This window comes from Macaca mulatta, chromosome 16 (assembly GCF_049350105.2).
Source record: "Macaca mulatta isolate MMU2019108-1 chromosome 16, T2T-MMU8v2.0, whole genome shotgun sequence".
Taxonomy (NCBI): domain Eukaryota; kingdom Metazoa; phylum Chordata; class Mammalia; order Primates; family Cercopithecidae; genus Macaca; species Macaca mulatta.
Window position 1 is genome coordinate 91,900,091 of NC_133421.1, and position 22,942 is coordinate 91,923,032.

Genomic DNA, 22,942 nt, shown 5'->3' on the forward strand with positions numbered 1-22,942 from the left:
ATAGAGCGACATGTCAAGGTTCTTACCTATTTCTCACTGTGTTTAGTAATACTGTAAACCTTCAATAACACCATGGGATCTATGCAAAGGGCCACCCGTGATGCTGGAAGTGAGCAGAGGAAAGTCATGCATTTACAAGACAGGTCTACAGCTGCTGGACATTCTAAAACACATTAATCCAGTGTGTGTGTGGTGGCTCGCCCCTGTAATCCCAGCACTTTGGGAGGCCGAGGTGCCTGGACCACTTGAGGACAAGAGTTTGAGACCAGCCTGGCCAGCATGGCGAACTCCATCTCTGCTAAAAATACAAAAATTAGCCAGGTGTAGTGGTGCACATCTGTACTCCCAGCTACTTGGGAGGCTGAGGCACGAGGATCACTTGAACGCCGGAGGCGGAGGCTGCAGTGAGCTGAGACTGCATCACTGCACCATCTGCCTGGGCAGCAGAGAGGCTGTCTCCAAAAAGTTATTTTGATAATGGACAATGCCTCTTGCCACCCAGAACCCATGAGTTCAACAGCAAGGCGTCGACATCGTCTGCTTGCCCCCAGACACAATGCCTCTAATTTAGCCTTTATCAGAGGCCATACGGAACTTAAGGCTCACCACACATGGCGCTCTTTGGAGAGGATGTCAACGCTGCGGCCGAAAACCCCACAGAGAGAAGAACACCCTGAAAGCCTGGCGGGTTTCCACCACTGAAGCCATCGCTGCTATAGAAAAAGCCACGGAAGCCATCAAGCCCCAAATAATAAATTCCTGATGAAGAAAGCTGTGTCTAGATGTCGTGTCTGACTTCACAGGACGTCCAATGGTGCCGATCAAGCAAATCATGAGATCAATTGCAATATGGCCAAAAAAAAAAAAAAAAAAAAAAAGGTCAGGGTGCGGGGTGAAGGATTTCACAGCATGGATCTTGGAGAAACCCCAGAGCTGACCCCACAGCAGAGGAATGAACGGGAGACAACTCAATGGGGACGAGTGTTTCCGAACCGGTGCCAGACGAGGAAACAGATGTAGAAGCAGTGCCAGAAAACAAACTGACATCAGACAGACACTCCTGCAGAAGGGCTCCCACCACTCATGCCTGCCTTGATTTTTTACCACGTGGAACTGTCTATGACATGGGCACTGAGACTCAAGTGTGAAAGTGGGATTGGCACTGTATAGAAACCTTTTTAGAGAAAGGAAAAAGTAAAAAAGTCAGATGGAATTACAATGTATTTCTGTCAAGTTACACCAAGGGTGCCTGCCTCTGCTGCCCTCCCTTCCACCTCCTCTACCTCTGTCACTCCAGAGACAGCCCCTCCCCTGCCTCCTCCTCCTCAACCTCCTCAATGTGAAGATGATGAGGATGAAGAGCTATAAGATGATCCGCTTTGGCCGGTCAGGGTGGCTCAAGCCTGTAATCCCAGCACTTTGGGAGGCCCAGACGGGTGGATCATGAGGTCAGGAGATCGAGACCATCCTGGCTAACATGGTGAAACCCCGTCTCTACTAAAAAATACAAAAAACTACCCGGGCGAGGTGGCGGGCGCCTGTAGTCCCAGCTACTTGGGAGGCTGAGGCAGGAGAATGGCGTAAACCCGGGAGGCGGAGCTTGCAGTGAGCTGAGATCCGGCCACTGTACTCCAGCCCGGGCGACAGAGCGAGACTCCATCTCAAAAAAAAAAAAAGATGATACGCTTCCACTTAACAAACAGTAAACATATTTTCTAAGATTTCTTTTTAGACAGGGTCTCACTTTGTCACCCAGGCTAGAGTGCTGTGGCACCATCTTGGCTCACTGCAGGCTCGACCTCCCAGATTCAAGTGATCCTCCTGCCTCAACCCCCCTAGTAGCTGGACTACAGGTGTAAGCCATCACACCTGGCTAATTTTTTGTATTTTTTTGTAGAGAAGGGGTTTTGCCATATTGCCTAGGCTGGTCTTGAACTCCCAAGCTGAAGCAAGCCACCTGCCTTGGCCTCCCAAAGTACCAGGATTAAAAGTGTGAGCCACAGTGCCCAACCAACTTCTACTTTTTTATTACTTTCTTTTTTCTTCTTTTTTTTTTTGAGACGGAGTCTCACTCTGTCACCCAGGCTGGAGTGCAGTGGCGCGATCTCGGCTCAGTGAAACCTCCACCTCCCGAGTTCAAGTGATTCTCCTGCCTCAGCCTGCCAAGTAGCTGGGATTACAGGTGTGTACCACCATGCCCAGCTAATTTTATATTTTTAGTAGAGACGGGTTTCACCATGTTGACCAGGCTGGTCTCGAACTTCCGACATAAAGCGATCCATCTGCCTCAGCCTCCAAAGTGTGGGGATTACAGGCATGAGCCACTGTGCCTGGCCTCTTATGATTTCCTGTTTTTTTTCTTTTTTTTGAGATGGAGTCTCACTCTGTCACCCAGGCTGCAGTGCAGTGGCGTGCCATTTTGGGTCACTGCAATCTCCACCTCCTGGGTTCAAGCGATTCTCCTGCCTCGGTCTCCCTCGGATTACAGGCGTGCACCACCATGCCCGGCCAATTTTGTATTTTTCATAGAGACGGGGTTTCACCATGTTGGTCAGGCTGGTCTCGAACTCCTGACTTCAAGTGATCCCCCTGACTCGACTTCCCAAAGTGCTGTGAGATTTTCTTAATGACATTTTCTTTCCTCTAGCTAACATTACTTTAAGAATCAGCATAGAATACACATAACATGCCCAATGTGTGTTAATCAACTGTATTATCAGTAAGGCTTCTGGTCAACAGTAGGTTCTTAGTAGTTAAGTTTTTGGGGAGTGAAAAGTTATATGTGAATTTTTGACTGCATGGGGCTAGATGCTCCTAACCCCCTCATTGTTTAAGGAACAACTGTATTTCAAGTTGTGATTTTAAAATACGCTAGGTGTAGACTTAAAAACACACGAAGAGAAAGTGTCTGTCCAGCTTCGTCATGGCCACGGTGCAGCTAAGCAAGCAGTCCCGCACCACTGCCACCTGCTCTGTGTCTGTCTGGGCTCAACCCTGCCTTGGTTTCCTCATCTAGGTATGAGAACCCTGATGGGTGCCCTCACAACGCGAGCCAGATGAGGGCACAACCCTCTCTCACCACCACCAGTAGGGTCTGCACAGCAGGCTGGAAAGCAGCTTCCCACTGCAGATCTGATTAGAAATAGCAAAGACAGTGTCCTTGAAGTTCTTCTCGATTTATACAAATTGCACTAATATCATGTCAATAAAAGATGCAAGAAAATTCACCTGAGTCACTGTCCATCACCCGTTGTGATTACACAGTATCTTCCTAAGCAGCCTATCTGTTTTTTATTTATAGTCACAACGTTTCTTCAGAAAAGAAAAAGGAAATGACCTGCGGGAGCTGACACAGAGGCTGCCCCTGTGCGGGTTCATGGGGTCCCACTGAAGGCCCCCAGGCCCAGGATCCTCCCAGCTGAACTCACTGACCTCCCCTACCAGACCCCATGGCCTGAGCTCCCCTCCTGAGCAAAGCTGCCCCACCCGGCCCTGTCCCTCTCGGAGCCTGCCTGGCTCCATCCCGTCTTGACCTCACTGCCTTTCAGCTTGTAAGGTGGATTCTCCAACTGCTTCGCCAGGGCCACTGCCCTGGGACCACCGTGATGGCTACTTTCTGGCATCCCATGATACCCGGCAATGCCAGGCACACGGAGAACCTGCTGCTGCTCTGCCTCGGGTCACATGACCCACACTGAGTAACAAAAACCATTTCTATTTTTTTTTTTGAGATGGAGTCTCGCTCTGTTGCCCAGGCTGCAGTGCAGTGGCAGATCTCGGCTCACTGCAAGCTCCGCCTCCCGGGCTCACGCCATTCTCCTGCCTCAGCCTCCCGAGAAGCTGGGACTGCAGGCGCCCGCCACTACACCCGGCTAATTTTTTTTTTTTTGTATTTTTAGTAGAGACGGGGTTTCACCGTGTTAGCCAGGATGGTCTCGATCTCCCAACCTTGTGATCCACCCGCCTCGGCCTCTCAAAGTGCTGGGATTACAGGCGTGAGTCACCGCTCCTGGCCCAATAAAAACCATTTCAACAGGAAAAGGGCTCTTTAGAACTTGATGGTTATAGATCCAAGGGAAGAAAATTCTTTTCCCACAATAGTTTAAAAAATAAAGGTTACTGTATCACCAAAGTAGAATGGCTACAATCTAAAACTGATTAACTCGTTAGTAAGTAAAGCCTTGAAGTTTTAAAAGTTAACGTCTAACTTAGGTGTTAATTAATTTATTTATTTTTTATTTTTTGATTTTTTGATAGGGAGTCTCGCTCTGTCACCAGGCTGGAGTGCAGCGGCGTGGTCTTGGCTCACTGCAACCTCCACCTCCCGGGTTCAAGAGATTCCCTGCCTCAGCCTCCTGAGTAGCTGGGATTGCAGGCATGCACCACCATGCCCAGCTAATTTTTGTATTTTTAGTAGAGACGGGGTTTCACCACGTATGTTGGTCAGGCTGGTCTCGAATTCCTGACCTCAAGTGATCCACCCGCCTCGGCCTCCCAACATGCTGGGATTACAGGCCTGAGCCACCGCGCCTGGCCAGGTATTAAAAATTGTGTGTTTTGTCTTGCTTGTTTTGTTTTTGAGACAGGGTCTCATTCTGTGGCCCAGGCTGGAGTACAGTGGCACAATCATGGCTCACTGCAGCCTCAATCTCCTGGGCTCAGATGAGCTTCCCACTGCACCTAGTCCAAGTTTTACATTTTACAGCACTAAGAAGTCTAAACACCACTGAAAAAGTCCAAAGCAGGGCATAAACAGAAATCCAAAACAAGGCTGAGTGTGGTGGCTCATGCCTATAATCACAGCATTTTGGGAGGCCAAGGAGGTGGGTGGGTCATTTCAGGCTAAGAGTTCAAGCCCAGCCTGGCCAACATGGTGAGACCCTGTCTCTACTAAAAATGCAAAAATTAGCCAGGCATGGTGGTGCACGCCTATAGTACCAGTTACTTGGGAGGCTCAGACACGAGAATTGTTTGAACCCGGGAGTTGGTGGGGAGGCTGCAGTGAGCCAAGATCATACCACAGCAATCCAGCCTGGGCACAGAGCAAGACTCTTCTCAAAAAAAAAAAAGAAAGAAAGAAAGAAAAAGAAAGAAAAGAAAAGAAGGAAGGAAGAAAGGAAAAGAAAGAAGAAAGAGAGAGAGAAAGAGAGAAGGAAGGTAGGAAGGAAGGAAGGAAGGAAGGAAGGAAGGAAGGAAGGAAGGAAGGAAGGAAGGAAGGAAGGAAGGAAGGAAGGAAGGAAAGGAAAGAAAGAAAAGAAAAGAAAAGAAAAGAAAAGAAAGAGAAACAGAGAAATGCAAAGCAGCAGGCTCCCAGGCCCCAACCCTGGAGTGGGACCCTCTGCTCCCTGGGCATCGGCACAGTGGTTCCACTTCCCTCCTCTCCTGGGAGCACTGACATGCAGCACAATGTTGGGAGGCGAAACACTCACTTCCTCTTAAATGTTTCCTCTTCCTTCTTCCTGGTTAGCTGCACAGAGTGAAGTTTATCCTCTAAGTCCTTTACCCTGAAAAGAAACAAATATTTGTGGAAGGAGCAAGTGAGATGAAAGCAAAGGCCAGCCTGGAATAAGCAGAAAAGGTAGAATCCCCCAGACTCTGGTCCTGGCCTGCAAGGCTGCCACAGAGCAGGCCTCAGGAGATGAAGGACTCGCGCACCGGGCGCAGTTCATGGCCTCCAGGTCCCGGAGCTCCGCGGCTCGACTCTGGAGCTTCCTCTCCAGCTCGGCGTTGGTGGCCTCTGCCCTCTGTAGACTCTCTGCAGCCTTTGCCCCGGCCTCCTTCAGAACCTCCAGCTCTTTGTGCAGTAGTTTAACCTTTGAATGAAAAAAAAGAGTTCAAAATGAGGTGATAATTAGAAGACACTCAGGCATTAGGGGTACATATTGCCATTTTATCAGGATTGGGAGGGAGAAGAAAAATGAAAATTCAAGAAGCAAAGAAGCAGTAAAAGAGTGAGAATGTCCTAACACAACTCAAATGAGACTCAATGACTTTTTTTTTTTTTTTTTTGAGACAGAGTCTTGCTCTGTTGCCCAGGCTGGAGTGCAATGGCGCGATCTCGGCTCACTACAACCTCCCCTTCCTGGTTTCAAGCAATTCTCCTGCCTTAGCCTCATGAGTAGCTGGGATTACAGGCACCCACCATCACACCCAGCTAACTTTTGTATTTTTAGTAGAGACAGGGTTTCCCCATGTTGGCCAGGCTGGTCTCGAACTCCTGACCTCAGGTGATCCACCTGCCTCAGCCTCCCAACGTGCTGGGATTACAGGTGTGAGCCACCGCGCCTGGCCTTCACTGACCCCCTGACAACACTCAGTACCCCACCAAAATCAGTCCATTAGGGTGCCCTAATACCCTAATTGGTCCAAGCCCAACAGACCAATTTAACTGCACTTCATTTCTTAGCACATAATTTGCATGTTATTTAAACAAGGAAATTAAACACAAAGCCAGGGGTCTAGGAAGGGGCTCAGTGCTGAGCAAGCCACTCGAGTCCCAGCTGCACACTGAGCTCTTCGGTACCTTCCCAGGCCTGTTTCCCAGCCTGTAAGCCACGGGTGGTGACGATGGCTGCTGCACCCAAGTCAGCCGACATGAGGACCGGGCTGCACCCGGCCTGAGCTGCACCCGGCCTGGCAGGCGTTGAGACTTAGCTTTTGCTTTCCCTACTGATCTGCGTATTATGATGCCCACCACGGGCAGGTGTCCAGGGCTGTGACCGACTTACACAGCAGATGGGGGCGGAGGTGAACTGGCACCCAGCGCCCACCTTTGATGGGAGTGCCCACCCTGCCATGGGGCACAGGGCATCCACATGGCCCACCTGCTTGCCGGTCTGGAACTCCTGGGCCCAAGGGATCCTCTTGCCTTGGCCTCCCAACGTGCTGGGATTACAGGTGTGAGCTACCACACCTGACCAAGGAAAAACCAAAAAACCTTCAAGACCCAAGGGTGTCCCCAGTTACCTTGAGCTCCTGGGACAAGGCTGTGTTGCTCATGTTGTCAGTCTGCAGACGGAATTCGTGCTCCCTCTTCTGCATTTTCAATTCAAACTCCAGCAGCAGTTCCTGGAACAAATAGGTTTCATGGTGAAAGAACAGTGGGAACCCAGCAAAGACCCCCACCCATGTCCTGGGAGGTGGGATCCAGAGGTGAGCAGGACACGGTGGTCAACAGAGAAGGACCACACACACTGCCGAGGAGAGAAGCTGGGGTCAGTGACACCGGTAACGGCACTCTGGGAGGCCGAGGCGGGAGGATCGCTTGAGCCCAGGAATTCAAGACCAGCCCGGGCAACATAGTGAGGCCCTGTCACCACAGAAAAAAAAAAAAAGAAAAGAAAAATCCTTATCTCCATTGAGTCGATTCTACCTCTGACAATAACAAACACCAAGATCTTCCAAAACAAGAGACAAGAAATCAGAATAAGGGAAACCATGAAACTGACAAGCATGTAAGACCCCAGTTTAGTAACTAAAAGGCTGAGATGCCAGCAGCAGAACAGAGCTTCCCAACAGCTGGTGCCAGCATCCCAGAGCTCGCACAGGATCAGACTGCCCAGAACCACACTAGATGCGTGCCGCCCAAATTTCCGCTAGTAACCAAAGCTGCTATGTTAAAACATCATGTTTCCTTCCTTCCAGAGACAAGGCTACTATCTGGACATGATAAAAAATCCATGTTCCCAACATCTGAGATGGCTCTCCCTGAATGAGCCCTGCTGAGAAATTTGGCGTGGACGGCCTGGGAAGTCAGCCAGAGTCACGGCCCAACCAGAAACCCTGACAAGAATGGCGGTGCCCCGCCAACTACAACCAGCCTCAAATCGCCACTGTTCCCAAATGCTGCCGAGAGCCCCCCACCTGCTGGGCAGGACCACCCACAGCTGGATCCTCCTCAAACTCCTTCTTTGGAAGTGACTTTGGAGCCACTTGAGGGAGCCTCATTACTTAGAAAAGTCACCACTGGTCTCTGCTTGACCACAGATTTTAGATGCTGGCTTCATGCCTAATGAACTCTGGGCGTTCTCAAACTCACCTACAATCGACAAAGCTCTTTGGTCTCTGAGAATTCCAAGAGAAAGTCCTCTGCAGGCCATTTCAGAAGCAGCCTCAGGGACCTGTGAACAAGGGGAGTGAGCTCAGCACTTCCGGGGACAAGTGGACAGTCCACACGAGGGCCCATCATGACGTGAGCGTGGCCTCTTTCTCTAGTGACCTGACTGTGGCAAATTCTCAACAACACACTGGCCTATCCTACCATGACCAAGCTCCCAACATCCGACAGGACCAGAGAGGGGACCCTGTCACACCTCCACAAAGCCCTTCATCACTGCTGCACCTGCACAGACGCAGCCCCTCATGACATCTCCACAGACACAGCCTCTAGTAACACTTGCACCTACCTGCATAGACACAGCCACTTATCACACCTGCACCTGCATAAATGCAGCCCCTCATCACACCTGCACTTTCATAGAAGAAGCCCCTATGACACTGCAGAGACGCAGCCCCTCGTGACTCCTGCACCTGCAGAGATGCAGACCCTCGTGACTCCTGCAGACGCAGCCCCTCATGACACCTGCAGAGACGCAGCCCCTCATGACTCCTGCACCTGCAGAGACGCAGCCCCTCGTGACTCCTGCACCTGCAGAGACGCAGCCCCTCGTGACTCCTGCAGATGCAGCCCCTCATGACACCTGCAGAGACGCAGCCCCTCGGGACTCCTGCACCTGCAGAGACGTAGCCCCTCGTGACTCCTGCACCTGCAGAGATGCAGACCCTTGTGACTCCTGCAGACGCAGCCCCTCATGACACCTGCACCTGCAGAGACGCAGCCCCTCGTGACTCCTGAACCTGCAGAGACGCAGCCCCTCGTGACTCCTGCACCTGCAGAGACGCAGCCCCTCATGACACCTGCAGAGACGCAGCCCCTCATGACACCTGCACCTGCACAGACGCAGCCCCTCATGACTCCTGCACCTGCAGAGACACAGCCCCTCCTGACACCTGCACCTGCACAGACACAGCCCCATGTCATATACCTGCACCTGTACAGGCACAGTCCCTCATCACACGTATACCTGCAGAGACGCAGCCCCTTGTCACATATGCACACAGTAGCAGCATCTCTGACTGTGGTCTCTGGATATAAATCTACAGGATGTCTTCCGACAAAACCCCAGCACAGCTCGGTCTCTTGGAGGTGTAGGCTGAGTTTCAAGAACCCTGAGGAGAAATTCGGTGACTGCCATTTGTCAGTTGAAGCATTTTAAACTTACCATAATTGAATTCCAAATTCTTTTCTACAGTAAAAATTCATGTTTTTAAAATTATACTTTTCTAAAAATCAATTTAAAAGTTTCATCATTTCTGAGGTGTGCTGGTTAATTCCATGTGTCAAACAACTAGGCTACAGGCTGCCCAGATAGCTGGTAAAAAATTATTTCTGGGAGTGTCTGCAAGGGTGTTTCCAGAAGAGACTAGCATTGTAATTCACAGACGAAGTAAAGATGATCTGCCCTCCTAGCGTGGACGGGTGTCATCCAATCCACTGAGGGCCTGAACAGAACGAAATGCAATGAAGGGTGAACTTGTTCTCTCTGCTTGAGCTGAGACATTCGCCTTCTCCTGCCTTGGACACTGGGCTCCTGTATCTTGAGCCTTCAGAACTGGACCAGGACTCACATCAGTGGCTCCCTGGTGCTCAGGCCTTTACACCTGGGCTGAATTACACCACCAGCTTCCCAGGTTCTCCAGCTTGCAGATGGCAAACTGTGGGAGTTCATGGCCTCCATAACTGCATGAATGAATTCCTACGATTTATCTCCTATTGCCTGTTTCCCTGGAGAACCCTGACTAATCTGTGAGGAAAGGAAACAAGGAAGCACCGTGGAGGTGGCTGCATGCAGACAGCCCATCCTGTTTCCCTGCAGACCGTCTCAGAGTGGCGTCTGCCCCGATGGCGCCATTGTACTCCAAGGAGAATGCAGGCAATGAACCGAATGGTTGTCTCTTCCTCAGCCCTACATGACTTCAGCTTCCCAGTGGGCAGGCGGGGAAAGCACCCAGGAAGGGGCTGACCCAGAGGCTCTACCTGTCTCTGCAGAGCAAGCTCACCATCGAGCTCCTCAAGTTTTCTCTCCAGCCTGCATTTCAGATTTTCATATTGTTCCCGGTGGTGGTCGATCTCACCATTCTTGTCACTGTGGTAATAAAACAGCATTAAGCAAAGCCACACCAAATATTCAGCAAAGGTAATACATTTTCAAGGTGTACTTGACACGTGAAAGTTGGTGCTTTGCTTTTACGAAGGGGTGGTTTCAGTAGGACCCACAGGGTAGCAGAACTTCCAGCCCCACCTGGACCAGCATGCTACACCAATCTATAAAAGAGAAAATTAAATAGGGCCCAAAGTCTCACAACATAAAATCCAAAATGTCCAGGATACAATAAAAAAAAAAAAACTGACAACCAAAAACCAGAAAGATCTGACCGGTGCGGTGGTTCATGCCTGTAATCCCAGCACTTTGGGAGTCCAAGGTGGGCAGATCACAAGGTCAGGAGATCGAGACCATCCTGGCTAACAAGGTAAAACCCCATCTCTACCTAAAATACAAAAAAATTAGCCAGGTGTGGCAGCGGGCGCCTGTAGTCCCAGCTACTAGGGAGGCTGAGGCAGGAGAATGGTGTAAACCCAGGAGGCGGCGCTTGCAGTGAGCCAAGATAGCGCCACTGCACTCCAGCCTGGGCGACAGAGCAAGACTCCGTCTCAAAAAAAAAAAAAAAAGAAAGATCTGCGCTTGAAAGAGAAAAGACAATAGGTGATGCCAACACGAAGATGACACAGACGCTGGAATTCTTCAACAAGGATGCTATAGCAGTCGTTATAAAAGCACTTCAAGTAATCGAATAAAGCAAACGGAAAAACAAATCTCAGCAAAGAAAAAGCTATAGCAGGCTGGGTGTGGTGGGTCGTGCCTATAATCCCAGCACTTTGGGAGGTTGAGGTGGGTGGATCACTTGAGGTCAGGAGTTCGAGACTAGCCTGGCCAACATGGTGAAACCCCGTCTCTACTAAAAATACAAAAATTAGCCGGGCGTGGTGGCGCACGCCTGTAATCCCGGCTACTCCGGAGGCTGAGGCAGGAGAATCCTTTGAACCCTGGAGGCAGAGGCTGCAGTGAGCCGAGATCACACCACTGCACTCCAGCCTGGGTGACACAGTGAGACTCTGTCTCAAAAAAACAAGAGTGTGAGACTGAGAAAGTACCTGAACATGGCTGAAAACATCCCACACTTGGAGAGAAGAATGAGCAAAAGACTTGAAGAGACACCTCACAACATAATGTAAAGCACTTTTAAAAGGATGCTCTGAACACTCTGGAAACAGCTATGAGAAAGTCAGCACCCACACGGGAGGGCAAAGCTGTCCAAGCACCGCATGCGCCTGCATGGACTCTGCGTCTGGACAAGGTGCAGCCTGAGCGCCAGCCTTCATGCTGGGGACGGGAGCTTCTAGACACTCTCCCTCCACTCAGGGAGAAGCTGACTTCCAGCTCAACTCTCTAGCTCTTTCCCTGGACCCTGGGAAGGTGGCACGTGGGTGTGTGCCACGTTACCAAGCAGTGCTGCTTGGGTCAAACGACTGTGGACTGGCACTTTCTATCCACGCTGTTTATCCATACAGGGAGATGCGATAAAGGAGCCATAAATACTGTAGGCTTCCTAGAAGACAGTGACTCTCATTGGGGTACATCTGTTGCGGGGCCACAGACGTGATCCCTGTGGGCTGCTACAGGAGATACTGGCTGCGGAATACTGGCCGGGCCTTCTGAGCCAGAGTGGCACCGCACCTACCAACGTGGGTCTCCTCTCCTTGCACCTGACCTGCCGCAGAAGGTCTCTCTGCTGCACAGGAGCACCTGGCGTGGTCCTGTTGGCCTGCTCACACCCATCTGAGACCCTTCTGAGCAAACAGGCCCAGCATACACAACAGAGGGTAGCCGGTCAGTCAAAAGGGTGCGGCAGAACCCAGCACACTGACACAAAGAACAGACGCCACAAATCAATCAGGAAGTGCTGGACGCACATTTTGGAGCGGTGTGCGCAGGCGGCTCTCTTTAGGGCCTGGAGATGACACAACAGATGGTCCGTGGCGGCTTTTACTTTCCCATTCCACCACAGCGTCTTCTCTGAGAAATGACTTTCTATGATAAGAATAGTTTACTCCTGTGGCTTTAAAAAGTACTTTAAAAAGCTGCTTATGGCCAGGTGCGGTGGCTCATGTCTATAATCCCAGCACTTTAGGAGGCCGAAGCCAGTGGATCACCTGAGGTCAGGAGTTCAAGACCAGCCTGGGCAACATGGCAAAACCCCATCTCTACTAAAAATACAGGAAAAAAAAAAAATAGCCAGGCGTGGTGGTGGGCACCTATAGTCCCAGCTACTCCGGAGGCTGAGGCGGGAGAACCACTTGAACCTGGGAGACGGAGCATGCAGTGAGCCGAGATCCCGCCACTGCACTCCAGCCTGGGCAACAGAGTGAAACTCCGTCTCAAAAAAAAAAAAAATGCGCTTACATTAGAAGAATACGTAAAACATTAAAAAAAAAAAAGTATCTAGGCTCCTGTTAAGTGCAAACAGAGCGTACAGCCGGCTCTCCTGACATCTGCACACACGCATTACACAGGAAGGGCCTCTAACTGCTAACGTGCTATGATGAACCTGCGGTGCTTCCGAAGTGGGGGATGGAAGATCTTGTCAGAGAAGCCTGTCCTCCTTCCTTCCCTCCTGTCTCCCCAAACTCTCCACAGCGTGGCTGGCTGAGTGGCGCTGAGGGGACACCGGGCATGTGGGTAAGTTCCAGGGGCCCCACCACAGGCCCCACGACAAAGGCTGTAGGTTTTTATGTCGACTTTGCCTTAAGTCAGCTCATTTAGTTTTGAAATTACTACAGACTTCATATTAAAATCATTATAAATTCAAATACGTGTTAATATAGATTTGTAATTAATGAAATAAATTCCAAATATTTAAACCAATCTCCATTAATTTCAGAGTTATATCAGAGCCCAGAAAAAGACAGGGCATTCCTGAATCCACACACATTCACTCAACAAACACACGTTCAGAAGCCACGAGACACTCGGCCACTCAGACAGACCAGCTCCCGTGGCCCGGAATTAGCAGCGGGAGGAGGGGCAGTGAGAGTGGGCAGTGCTCGGGCAGCACAGTGGAGCAGGGGGCGTGTGGGGGCCTCTGCCAGGCGCTGCGGGGGAGGGCTCGTCGGTCGGTGGCTCACCTGTGGACGCGCTCCAGCTCCAGGCGATGCTCCTGCCACACCAGCTGCTGCTGCTGCTGCAGCTCCTCCACCTTCCTGGCCTCTCTGGCTAGCGCCTGCCTCAGCTTAGCTGCCTCTATCTTGAGCTCGCTCACCTCTGCCCGCCTGGCCTCCTCCCACTCCCTGGCCCGGGCGAAGGCAGCTTCATAGCGCTCCAGCTCGAGGTCCCGCTCCTCCAGCACCTGAAGGTTGTAGACAAAGTCCTCCTGCAGGCACCGCAGTTTCCCCTGCGCCTCCTCCAGCTGGCTCCTTGTGTCCTGCAGAGCCGCCTCCTGCAGCTGGCTGCGGTGGGCCTGTAACGCCCTCCACTCCTCCTCCTTGCGAAGCAGCAGCTCATTCAGGGCCGGCTCTGAGTCCAGTGGCAGCATGGTGGCCGCTGCAGTAAAGAGAAAGCAGGTTCAGGGTGCACCGTGAGGGGCCCTAATTTTCCTTCCACAGTACCCACCTCACATTCCCTATCAACAGTTACCATGGCCGGGCGCAGCGGCTCACATCTGTAATCCCAGCCCTTTGGGAGGCCGAGGCAGGCGGATCACCTGAGGTCAGGAGTTCAAGAACAGCCTGGCCAACATGGCAAAAACCTGTCTCTACTAAAAATACAAAAATTAGGCCGAGCATGGTGGCTCATGCCTGTAATCCCAGCACTTTGGGAGGTCAAGGTGGGTGGATCACTTGAGGTCAGAAGATCGAGACCAGCCTGGCTAACATGGTGAAATCCCATCTCTACTAAAAATATAAAAAATTAGCCTGGTTTGGTGGCACGTGCCTGTAGTCCCAGCTACTCGGGAGGCTGAGGCAGGAGTATCGCTTGAACCCAGGAGGCGGAGGTTGCACTCCAGTCTGGGTGACAGAGCAAGACTCTCTCTCAAAAAAAAAAAAAAAAAAAAAAAGGCCAGTCGCGGTGCCTCACTCCTGTAATCCCAGCCCATTGGGAGGCTGAGGTGGGCGGATCACCTGAGGTCAGGAGTTTGAGACCAGCCTGGCCAACACAGTGAAACCCCGTCTCTACTAAAAATATAAAATTTAGCCTGGCGTGGTGGCGCATGCCTGTGATCTCAGCTACTCGGGAGGCTGAGGCAGGAGGATCACTTGAACCCGGGAGGCAGAGGCTGCAGTGAGCAGAGATTGCGCCGCTGCACTCCAGCCTGGCGACAGTAAGACGCTTTTCTCCAAAAATTAAAAAATTAAATTAAAAAAAGAAATCCAGAGGTAGAGGAAGGAAAGATGGGAAACACGGTTTGTCCAGCTACAAGAGCTAGGTTCTATAAAATAGCTTCAACGCAGCACCCTGTCCATTTCACGGCTGAGAAAACTAAGGCTGCTAAGTGGCTACGCGAGGACTGACACCGGGTCAGTCCCTCAGAACCAACGCCCCTTCCCACCTAACGCCCTGCTCCTGAAAGATCCACCACCTGATACGGTTTGGATATTTATCCCTGCCCAAATCTCGTGTGGAACTGTAATCCCCAGCGTGGGAGCTAGAGCCTGGAGGGAGGTGTTTGCGCCGTGCAGGCGGACCCCTCTGTAATCCCCAGCGTGGGAGCTGGAGCCTGGAGGGCGGTGTTTGCGCCGTGCGGGCGGACCCCTCTGTAATCCCCAGCGTGGGAGCTGCAGCCTGGAGGGAGGTGTTTGCGCCGTGCGGGCGGACCCCTCGTGGCGCCGTCTTCGTGACAGTGAGTTCTGGGGAGATCTTGTCATTTCCAAGAGCCTGGTGATAATGAGTTCCGGTGAGATGTGGCGTCTCTCCGCCACTCACACTCCCTCTCTTGCTTCTGCCTGCTCCCCCTTTACCTTCCGCCATGAGTGAAAGTTTCCTGAGGCCTGCCCAGAAGCTGGTGCCAACGCTATGCTTCCTGTACAGCCGGGAGAACCGTGAGCCAATTAAATCTTCTTTCTTTATAAGTTACCCAGCGTCAGGTATTTCTTTCTAGCAATGTAAGAACGGTTTAATATACCATCCAAGAGTACATTCCTTTGTTTTTTTTTTTTTTTTTTTTTTTTTTTTGAGACGGAGTCTTGCTCTGTCGCCCAGGCTGGAGTGCAGTGGCCGGATCTCAGCTCACTGCAAGCTCCGTCTCCCGGGTTTACGCCATTCTCCTGCCTCAGCCTCCCGAGTAGCTGGGACTACAGGCGCCCGCCACCTCGCCTGGCTATTTTTTTTGTATTTTTTAGTAGAGACAGGGTTTCACCGTGTTAGCCAAGATGGTCTCGATCTCCTGAACTCGTGATCCGCCTGCCTCGGCCTCCCAAAGTGCTGGGATGACAGGCTTGAGCCACCGCGCCCGGCCTCCTTTGTTCTTTTATTTTGTTCATCATGGACTGATATTTTGGTAAAACCATAAAAATAAAGTGCTAGAAAAAATAAAATTTAAAAACAAAGATCACAAAAACCAACAAGCTGGGCACAGTAGCTGTTGCCTGTAATCCCAACACTTTCAGAGGCTGAGGTGGGCGGGTCACTCGAACTCAGGAGTTCCACGCCACAGTGAGTGGTCTATTAAAAAAGAAAGTTTCTTCTGGCTGGTCCTAGCTGCCCCCAACCCTCTAGAGGTCCAAGCATGAGCTCAATTTGGACACAGAAATCCCCCACAGTTCTTCTCTGGTGTCCACACAGGGGCACTACATGGCCTAAAAGGGCCACACCCAGTTGGGGGACAAGCACAAACTTCCGGCCTGGTGGGACATGGCCCGGGAGCTGCTGCCAGAGCAGAAAGAAGCCCCAGCCTGTCTTGGGTACCTTTGCCCCTCGGGCCACAGCAGAGGTTGTACAAAGTCCCAACTCCCAGAGGGAGCGGGTACAATGGCACAGCCAGGCTGAGCACCAGCCGTGACAAAGCACAAGGAGGAGGTGGGTAACAAAGCACAAGGGGCTGCAAGACCCGTGGGCCCCTCCAGAAAGGGCTGGTCAGCAGGGCACACCCACTGGCGGCACGGGGGCCCCCTGGGGATCCTGAGACGGCACTTCTCTGACGAGGCTCTGGAGCAAAGATGGCCTTCATCCCACACGCTTCCCGCGATGCAGCCCCCTGCCCAGCCCCGCCCAACACCCTGGGCCCATCACGCCACCTGGACCACCTCGGCCTGGCTCCTCCAAGCTGCGCGTGCCCACCCATTGCCCGAACTAATGGCGTCCCTACCGACCATCTCAGTGCTCTCCCACACTCCTGCTCCTCGTCTCCCTCGGCTCCTACAGTGTCCCTACCGTCCACCCCTCTCGCTGTCTCCCACCCTGTGCCCACACCTCGGCCACCACAGTGTCTTACCGCAAAAGACCTCAACTGGCCTCTTGTGCACTCCCACTTTCTTGGTTGCCAAAGGAATCTTTTCAAAAATGCTTAACCAGGTTTCCCATTCCACTGAGGACACCTGGACCCCAGACTCCTTCCTGCCACTGCCACGCGCCCCCAGAGCCTGGGATGTGTGGCAGGTGCCCTCTGCCTGCAAAGTTCCTCCTAACCACAGGGCAGGCTCCTCCTGCCACTGGGACCTCAACCTGAATATCACTGCAGGGAAGCTCTCCTAACTGCCATCTCATGTTGGCACAACGCCATCGCCCCAGTGTCAGGTGTAGTGAGTCCCGCCGTCTGGCACAGTCTTGGCGACAGAAACATTTTGTACATAGAGGCCATGCACACACCTGTGCACACACAGAGAAAGAATCGGAATATCAGCAAATACACATTAAATGATGGAACATCACTGTGATCTCTGATGACTCAGAACCCTTCACACAGTGCCCGTGAGTCCTGACCACCGTTCTCTGCAGAGCCTGAGATCTGCGAGGTCTACGGGCCTCTTCTCTGAGGACTGCCTGTGGCTCCCGTCCGGTACCAGGCGCCCTGCCACTGGGCTTGCCTCTAACTCATCGATCACAGCCACCCATGGGGGTTGCTCTTCTGAGAATCTGATCACGTGACCTTATCTGGCCTCAAATCTGCCCACGACTCCTGACCATTTTCAAAATAAAGTTCGATCTCCTTGGCACAGTGTATGAAGACATACCGAGGACGGGGCCCAGCCTGCGTGGCTTCAGCTGCTCCCTGCAGGCCCAGAGCAGCCTTTATCTGCCAGTTTCTGCACACGTGCTACTCCAGGCCCCCAGACCCCTCTCCCCACATTGGGTGAGGTTCCTTCCCACCAGGGCTCAGGACTCAGCAGGTCACCCGCTTCTCAAAAGCTTCAGGCAGCCAGGACAGGCAGATGGCACGCGCCACCCCTCTATGTGAGATGGGTGCTACCCGGCCTCTGTGTTCTGCACAGAAGAGCAGCCTGATAAATCCACACAGCAAGTGACTCGCTGCAGCACCCAGGGAGCGCCCAGCTTCTCCAGCGCCTTATCCATCACACTCAGGACCCACGAGAAGCTCCACACACCAAAGGCCTGTAAGTCAGCTGGGCTTGGCATGCCTTTCCTTCTAACCTCATCATAGAACGGCCTGCCCTGCTTCCGTACAAATCCCATCTCTAGATGATCCCCAAAGCCTCAAGGCGGAGATTAATTGGCTTTCAAAAGCATGGGTTCAGCGTCTGGACGCAATCTGCCTGTCGGCCAGCAGGCGTCACTAGCAAGCACCTGGTTTCAAGAAGGACCACATGAAGCTTCCGGGTTGGGGAGCGGCAGGAGAAGCCTCCGGGGAGGGGAGGGCCCCACTGCCAAGCAGGCACCCCCTTCCAGGAGAACCTCCCAGCAGGGGCTGGCACAGCACCGGGGGCGTCCCATCACTTAGATTTTCTCATTTAAAATACTGAGCTGATCTAACGGTGATGTTGTAGGTCTACCTGTTGTGGTATGATGACGCATCATGGTTTTCTTGCAGTTCCTGGCTCATAACTCTCCCTCGTCACAGTCTTTTGTTACAACGTTGGGCGTGTCAGGCCTCAGGACACAGAATCCTCCCAGGTCGCCACTCTCACCTGACCTTCCATTGTAGGTCATAAGCCTCTCCCCAGAGCGCCCACCCTCTACCCTGGGGGAAGGAATGCTGACTTCAGGAAGCCTCCCTAAAAACCCAGAGGACAGGGTTTGGAGAGGTTCCTGGGGAGTGGTGGGGGGGCTGGGGGTCCTCCAGGAAACCCCTTCCCCCATATCTCCCCCTACGCATCTCATCTGTATCCTCTGTAATACCCTTTATGATAAACTGTTAAACCTACGTGTTTCCCTGGGTTCTGTGAGTCACCCCAGCAAATCGAACCCAAAGAGGGGGTTGTGAGAACCCCAACTTGAAGCCAGTGGTCAGTCAGAAGTTCCAGAGGCCAGGACTAGTGACTGGTGTCAGAAGCGGGGCAGTCTTTGAACCACCATTGCAAAATTATAACTGAGACAGTGAAAGAAATCTGACCTAACCAATTCCATCTTGCTTCTAACCTCCAAGCTCTCCTTGTTCATTCCTGGGTGTGGGCCGAACTAAGTTTGGGAGAAACTTAGTTTGAAACAAAGACAGTAGCACCTTTCCTGAAACAAACCCCCTTTTTGCCTCGGGACTAGACTGCCTTTGTAGGACTAACAAATTAGCCAAAAGATTAGAAATTATGGTTTAGGGCCAGGCGCAGTGGCTGGCCCCTATTGTCCCAGCACTTTGGGAGGCTGAGGCAGGATCACTTGAGTCCAGGAGTTCGAGACCAGCCTGGGCAAAATGGCAAAATGCTGTCTCTACCAAAAATACAAAAACTAACTGGGGCATGATGGTGCACGCCTGTAGTCTCAGTTACCAGGGAGGCTGAGGTGGAAGGATCACTTGAGCCTACAAGGTTGAGGCTTCAGTGAGCCGTGATCGCAGCACTGCACTCCAGCCTAGGTGACAGAGTGAGACCGTGTCTCAAAAAGAAAAATAATAATAATAAATTATGGTTTAGGAGTCATGCAGCTATAGGCTACAAGATTCTGACCTTCCCCAAATTGTTCCTGGGGTAACATCACCATTGTAAAACCTAAGATCAATCAGTGTTGGAGATATTTTGCAGACCCTGCACTCCACGGATCAGCTGGCACCCCCCAGACTGATAAACTGGCTCATCCCATTTGTGGCCCCCACCCAGGAACTGACTCGGCGCAAGAGGACACCTTCGGCTCCCTAGGTTTTCATCTCCAACTCACTGGCCCCTACACACCAAGTTATCCTTAAAAACTGATCCCCGAATGCTCGGGGAGACTGATATGAGTCATAATAAAACTCCGTTCTCCCGCACAGCTGGCTCTGCGTGACTCACTCTTTCTCGATCCTAATTCCCGCCTCGGTGAATCGGCTCTGCCTAGGCAGCGGGCGGGGTGAACCCATTGGGTGGCTGCATGTTGGGGACTGAGCCCTCACCCTGTGGTCTGACCTCTCTCCAGGCAGGCGATAGTGGAACTGAACTGAAGGACACCCAGCCGAGTCTGCTGCAGAGCTGACTGCTCACATGCTGGTGACAAACTCCCTCTCCCGCCACATTTGGTCACAGAAGTCTTCCTCTGTGCTGATGATTCTTGTGGTGTGAGAGTAGAGGAAAAACAGTGTGAGTTTTCCAGACCTGTGAATAAAATACACACAAAATAAAATCTACTAAAAATACACGGAGATGGGGTTTCTCCATGTTGGTCCCAACCTCAGGTGATCCACCCGCCTCGGTCTCCCAAAGGGCTGGGATTACAGGCGTGAGCCACTGCACCAGGCCCAAATATATATATATTTTTATGACCTCCATATGTAAATATATTTAATACTCTTATTATTATTATTTTAGACAGAGTCTGGCTCTCTTGCCCAGGCTGGAGTGCAGTGATGCGATCTCGGCTCACTGCAACCTCCATCTCCTGGGTTCAAGCAATTCTCTGCCTCAGCCTCCCAAGTAGCTGGGATTACAGGCACCTGCCACCACGCCTGGCTAATTTTTGTATTTTTACTAGAGATGGGGTTTCACCATCTTGGCCAGGCTGGTCTTGAATTCCTGACCTTGTGATTCACCCGCCTCAGCCTCCCAGAGTGCTGGGATTACAGGCGTGAGCCACCGCGCCCGGCTAATACCCTTAACTTACAAGACACTTTCTGGGACTGGAAGGCAGGTCTGGGGTGGCTCACTCACTTTGTACTCAGGACAGAGGACTCGATCTCAGTATCCTGAGTAGCTGGGACTGCAGGCAGTTATTTTTTTTTTTTTTAATTTCTTGTAGAGATGGGGTTCCACTATGTTGTCCAGGCTGGTCTTGAACTCTTGGCCTCAAATAATCCTCTCACCTTTAAGTGTACTGAATTTAGCTCTTGCGGCCCCTGTTGGATTCCAGAGAGTGCTGCTCAGCCCTCTGGGAGGCTAAATTCAGTACATCCACTCTTTTGTTTTGAAACAGAGTCTCACTCTGTCGCGCAGGATGGAGTGCAGTGGCACAATCATGGCTCCCTGCAGCCTCGAATGCCCATCTAAAAACTACAACTCGGCCGGGCGTGCTGGCTCACGCCTGTAGTCCCAGCACTTTGGGAGGCCGAGGCGGGCGGATCACAAGGTCAGGAGATCAAGGCCATCCCAGCTAACACAGTGAAATCCCATCTCTACTAAAAATACAAAAAAATTAGCCGGGCGTGGTGGCAGGTGCCTGTAGTCCCAGCTACTCAGGACGCTGAGGCAGGAGAATGGCATGAACCCAGGAGGCAGAGCTTGCAGTGAGCCGAGACCTAGTCACTGCACTCCAGCCTGGGCGACGGAGCGAGACTCTGTCTCAAAAAAAAAAAAACTACAACTCAAGCAATCTTCCCACCTACTTACAGGTGTGAGTCACTGCACCCGGCCTCTCATCTACTCTTTAAATAGGTCCAGGGGACAAAAATTATGTACCTGTGACCCCATGTTTTTTTTCACTTCCTCACTGACTGCCAAAGAGTAACCACAACCATTTTTAAAACTGAAATAAGAGAGATCGGCAGTAGGTCTTAATTCTGTCACTGGCACTTGCTGGAGAAGAAGGCACCACCACCGTGAAGGAACATGAAGAGCTGTTTTCTTTGAATGTGCACTTGTCAAAAAAAGTGAGTAAATGAGAAATAGAAGTTAAAGTCAAAGTCTTGTCGTTGAGTTTAGACTTTGCGGACTTTTAGAACGACGTACACGTTTCACGTGCCAAAAACAGCACAACAAAAAACAAAAACCCTTAAAATCAGTAAGGACTCAAAATGAAGTAGAAACAGGTGAACCTGGCCGGGCGCGGTGGCTCAAGCCTGTAATCCCAGCACTTTGGGAGGCCGAGACGGGCGGATCACGAGGTCAGGAGATCGAGACCATCCTGGCTAACGCGGTAAAACCCCGTCTCTACTAAAAAAAATACAAAAAACTAGCCGGGCGCAGTGGCGGGTGCCTATAGTCCCAGCTACTCGGGAGGCTGAGGCAGGAGAATGGCGTAAACCCCGGAGGCGGAGCTTGCAGTGAGCTGAGATCCGGCCACTGCACTCCAGCCTGGGCGACAGAGCGAGACTCCGTCTCAAAAAAAAAAAAAAAAGAAACAGGTGAACCTAACTTGATTACAAGTGGGTAACTTGTAATAAACTCACAGGTATTTTTGTGTTTGTTGTTTGTTGAGATGGGATCTCACTCTGTCACCCCAGCTGGAGTGCAGTGGCATGATTATAGCTCACTGCAGCCTCAAACTCCTGGGCTCAGATAGTCCTCCCACCTCAGCCTCCAAGTAGCTGGGACTACAGGCACACGCCACCATGCCTGGCTAATTTATTCTATAATTTTTTATAGAGATGGGCGTCTCACTTTGTTGGCCAGGCTGGTTTCCAACTCCTCACCTCAAGTGATTTTCCCCCCAGCTTCCCAAAGTGCTGGGATTACAGGCGTGAGCCACCGCGCCCGGCCTTTCTTTTCTTTTTCTTTTTTTTAAACTCAGACACAGCAAGGCTGCCTGGGCGCGGAGCCGTCCTTGGCGGCGGCGGAACCCGGAGAACTCTCCCGGGGCTGCGGGGCCCTGGTCGGCAGCGCCCACCGCCCCAGGTCATCCAAGGGCGACCGAGGAAACACTCCCGCCCCGCCCCGCCGCAGCCTCCGCGAGCGGGTCCCCGGTCCGAGCCCGGCCGGGCTCTGAGGGTCGACCTCGCGCTCCAGGTCCTCGTCCGACAGGACGGCAAGTCCCGAGGTTTTCCACAGGAAGAGTGGTCGGAGCGGCTCCCACGCCGCCCACGCCGCCCACGCCGCCCGCCCGCGCCTCACCTGAACGGCCGCCAGCAGCGCTGCCGGGTCCCGCCGCGTTGCCACAGCGACCGGGTCAGTCGGCCGCGTCCGGCTGCGCTCGGTGCAGCGCTCGGGTCCCGCCGGCAGGAAACGGGGTCCCTGGCGCTGGGTTCCGGCCGCTCCCGCCGCGCCGGGTTCCGCGCTGCGCCCAGGCCCGAGAGACGCCCCGGGCCGAGCCGACCGCCGCCGCGGATCGAGGGAGGGAGCCCGGCCTCCTCACCGGTCAGCGGGGCGACTCCGGACTGGGTTCCGGGCTATGGAGACGGCGGGCTCCGCCGCGCGAGGCGCCCCCACCCTCGCCGCCCCCGGCCCTGCCGAGGGTCCCCAGGCGCCCGCTCCCTGAGGCCGCCCGGCTCGCGGTCCCGAAGGGGTGTCTTGAGCGTTTGCCCTGAGATGAGGGGAGCG

The 22,942-nt window shown here is 52.5% G+C and overlaps 1 protein-coding gene across 23 annotated transcripts in view; it reads right to left on the reverse strand.

Moving 5' to 3' along the window:
* CCDC57 (coiled-coil domain containing 57) overlaps positions 1-22,593 on the reverse strand; it is a 116,133-nt gene extending 93,540 nt beyond the window's left edge. For 13 of the 23 annotated variants that reach the window (XR_013407510.1, XR_013407511.1, XR_013407513.1 and 10 more), the window contains exons 1-7: positions 22,517-22,593; positions 19,664-19,849; positions 13,304-13,718; positions 10,097-10,205; positions 6,967-7,068; positions 5,656-5,813; positions 5,430-5,504 (exon numbers count right to left, since the gene is read on the reverse strand). Coding sequence is in view for 14 of the 23 variants with exons in the window: in XM_077973399.1 (XP_077829525.1) it covers positions 5,430-5,504; positions 5,656-5,813; positions 6,967-7,068; positions 10,097-10,205; positions 13,304-13,710 (851 nt within the window). In the remaining 9 variants the exon portion in view is untranslated. Of the gene's footprint in view, positions 1-5,429; positions 5,505-5,655; positions 5,814-6,966; positions 7,069-10,096; positions 10,206-13,303; positions 13,719-19,549; positions 19,850-22,516 lie in introns of all 23 variants that reach the window. The other 10 variants (XR_003723946.2, XM_077973398.1, XM_028837028.2 and 7 more) reach the window with 4 other exon arrangements.
* Positions 22,594-22,942: the final 349 nt, after the last annotated feature.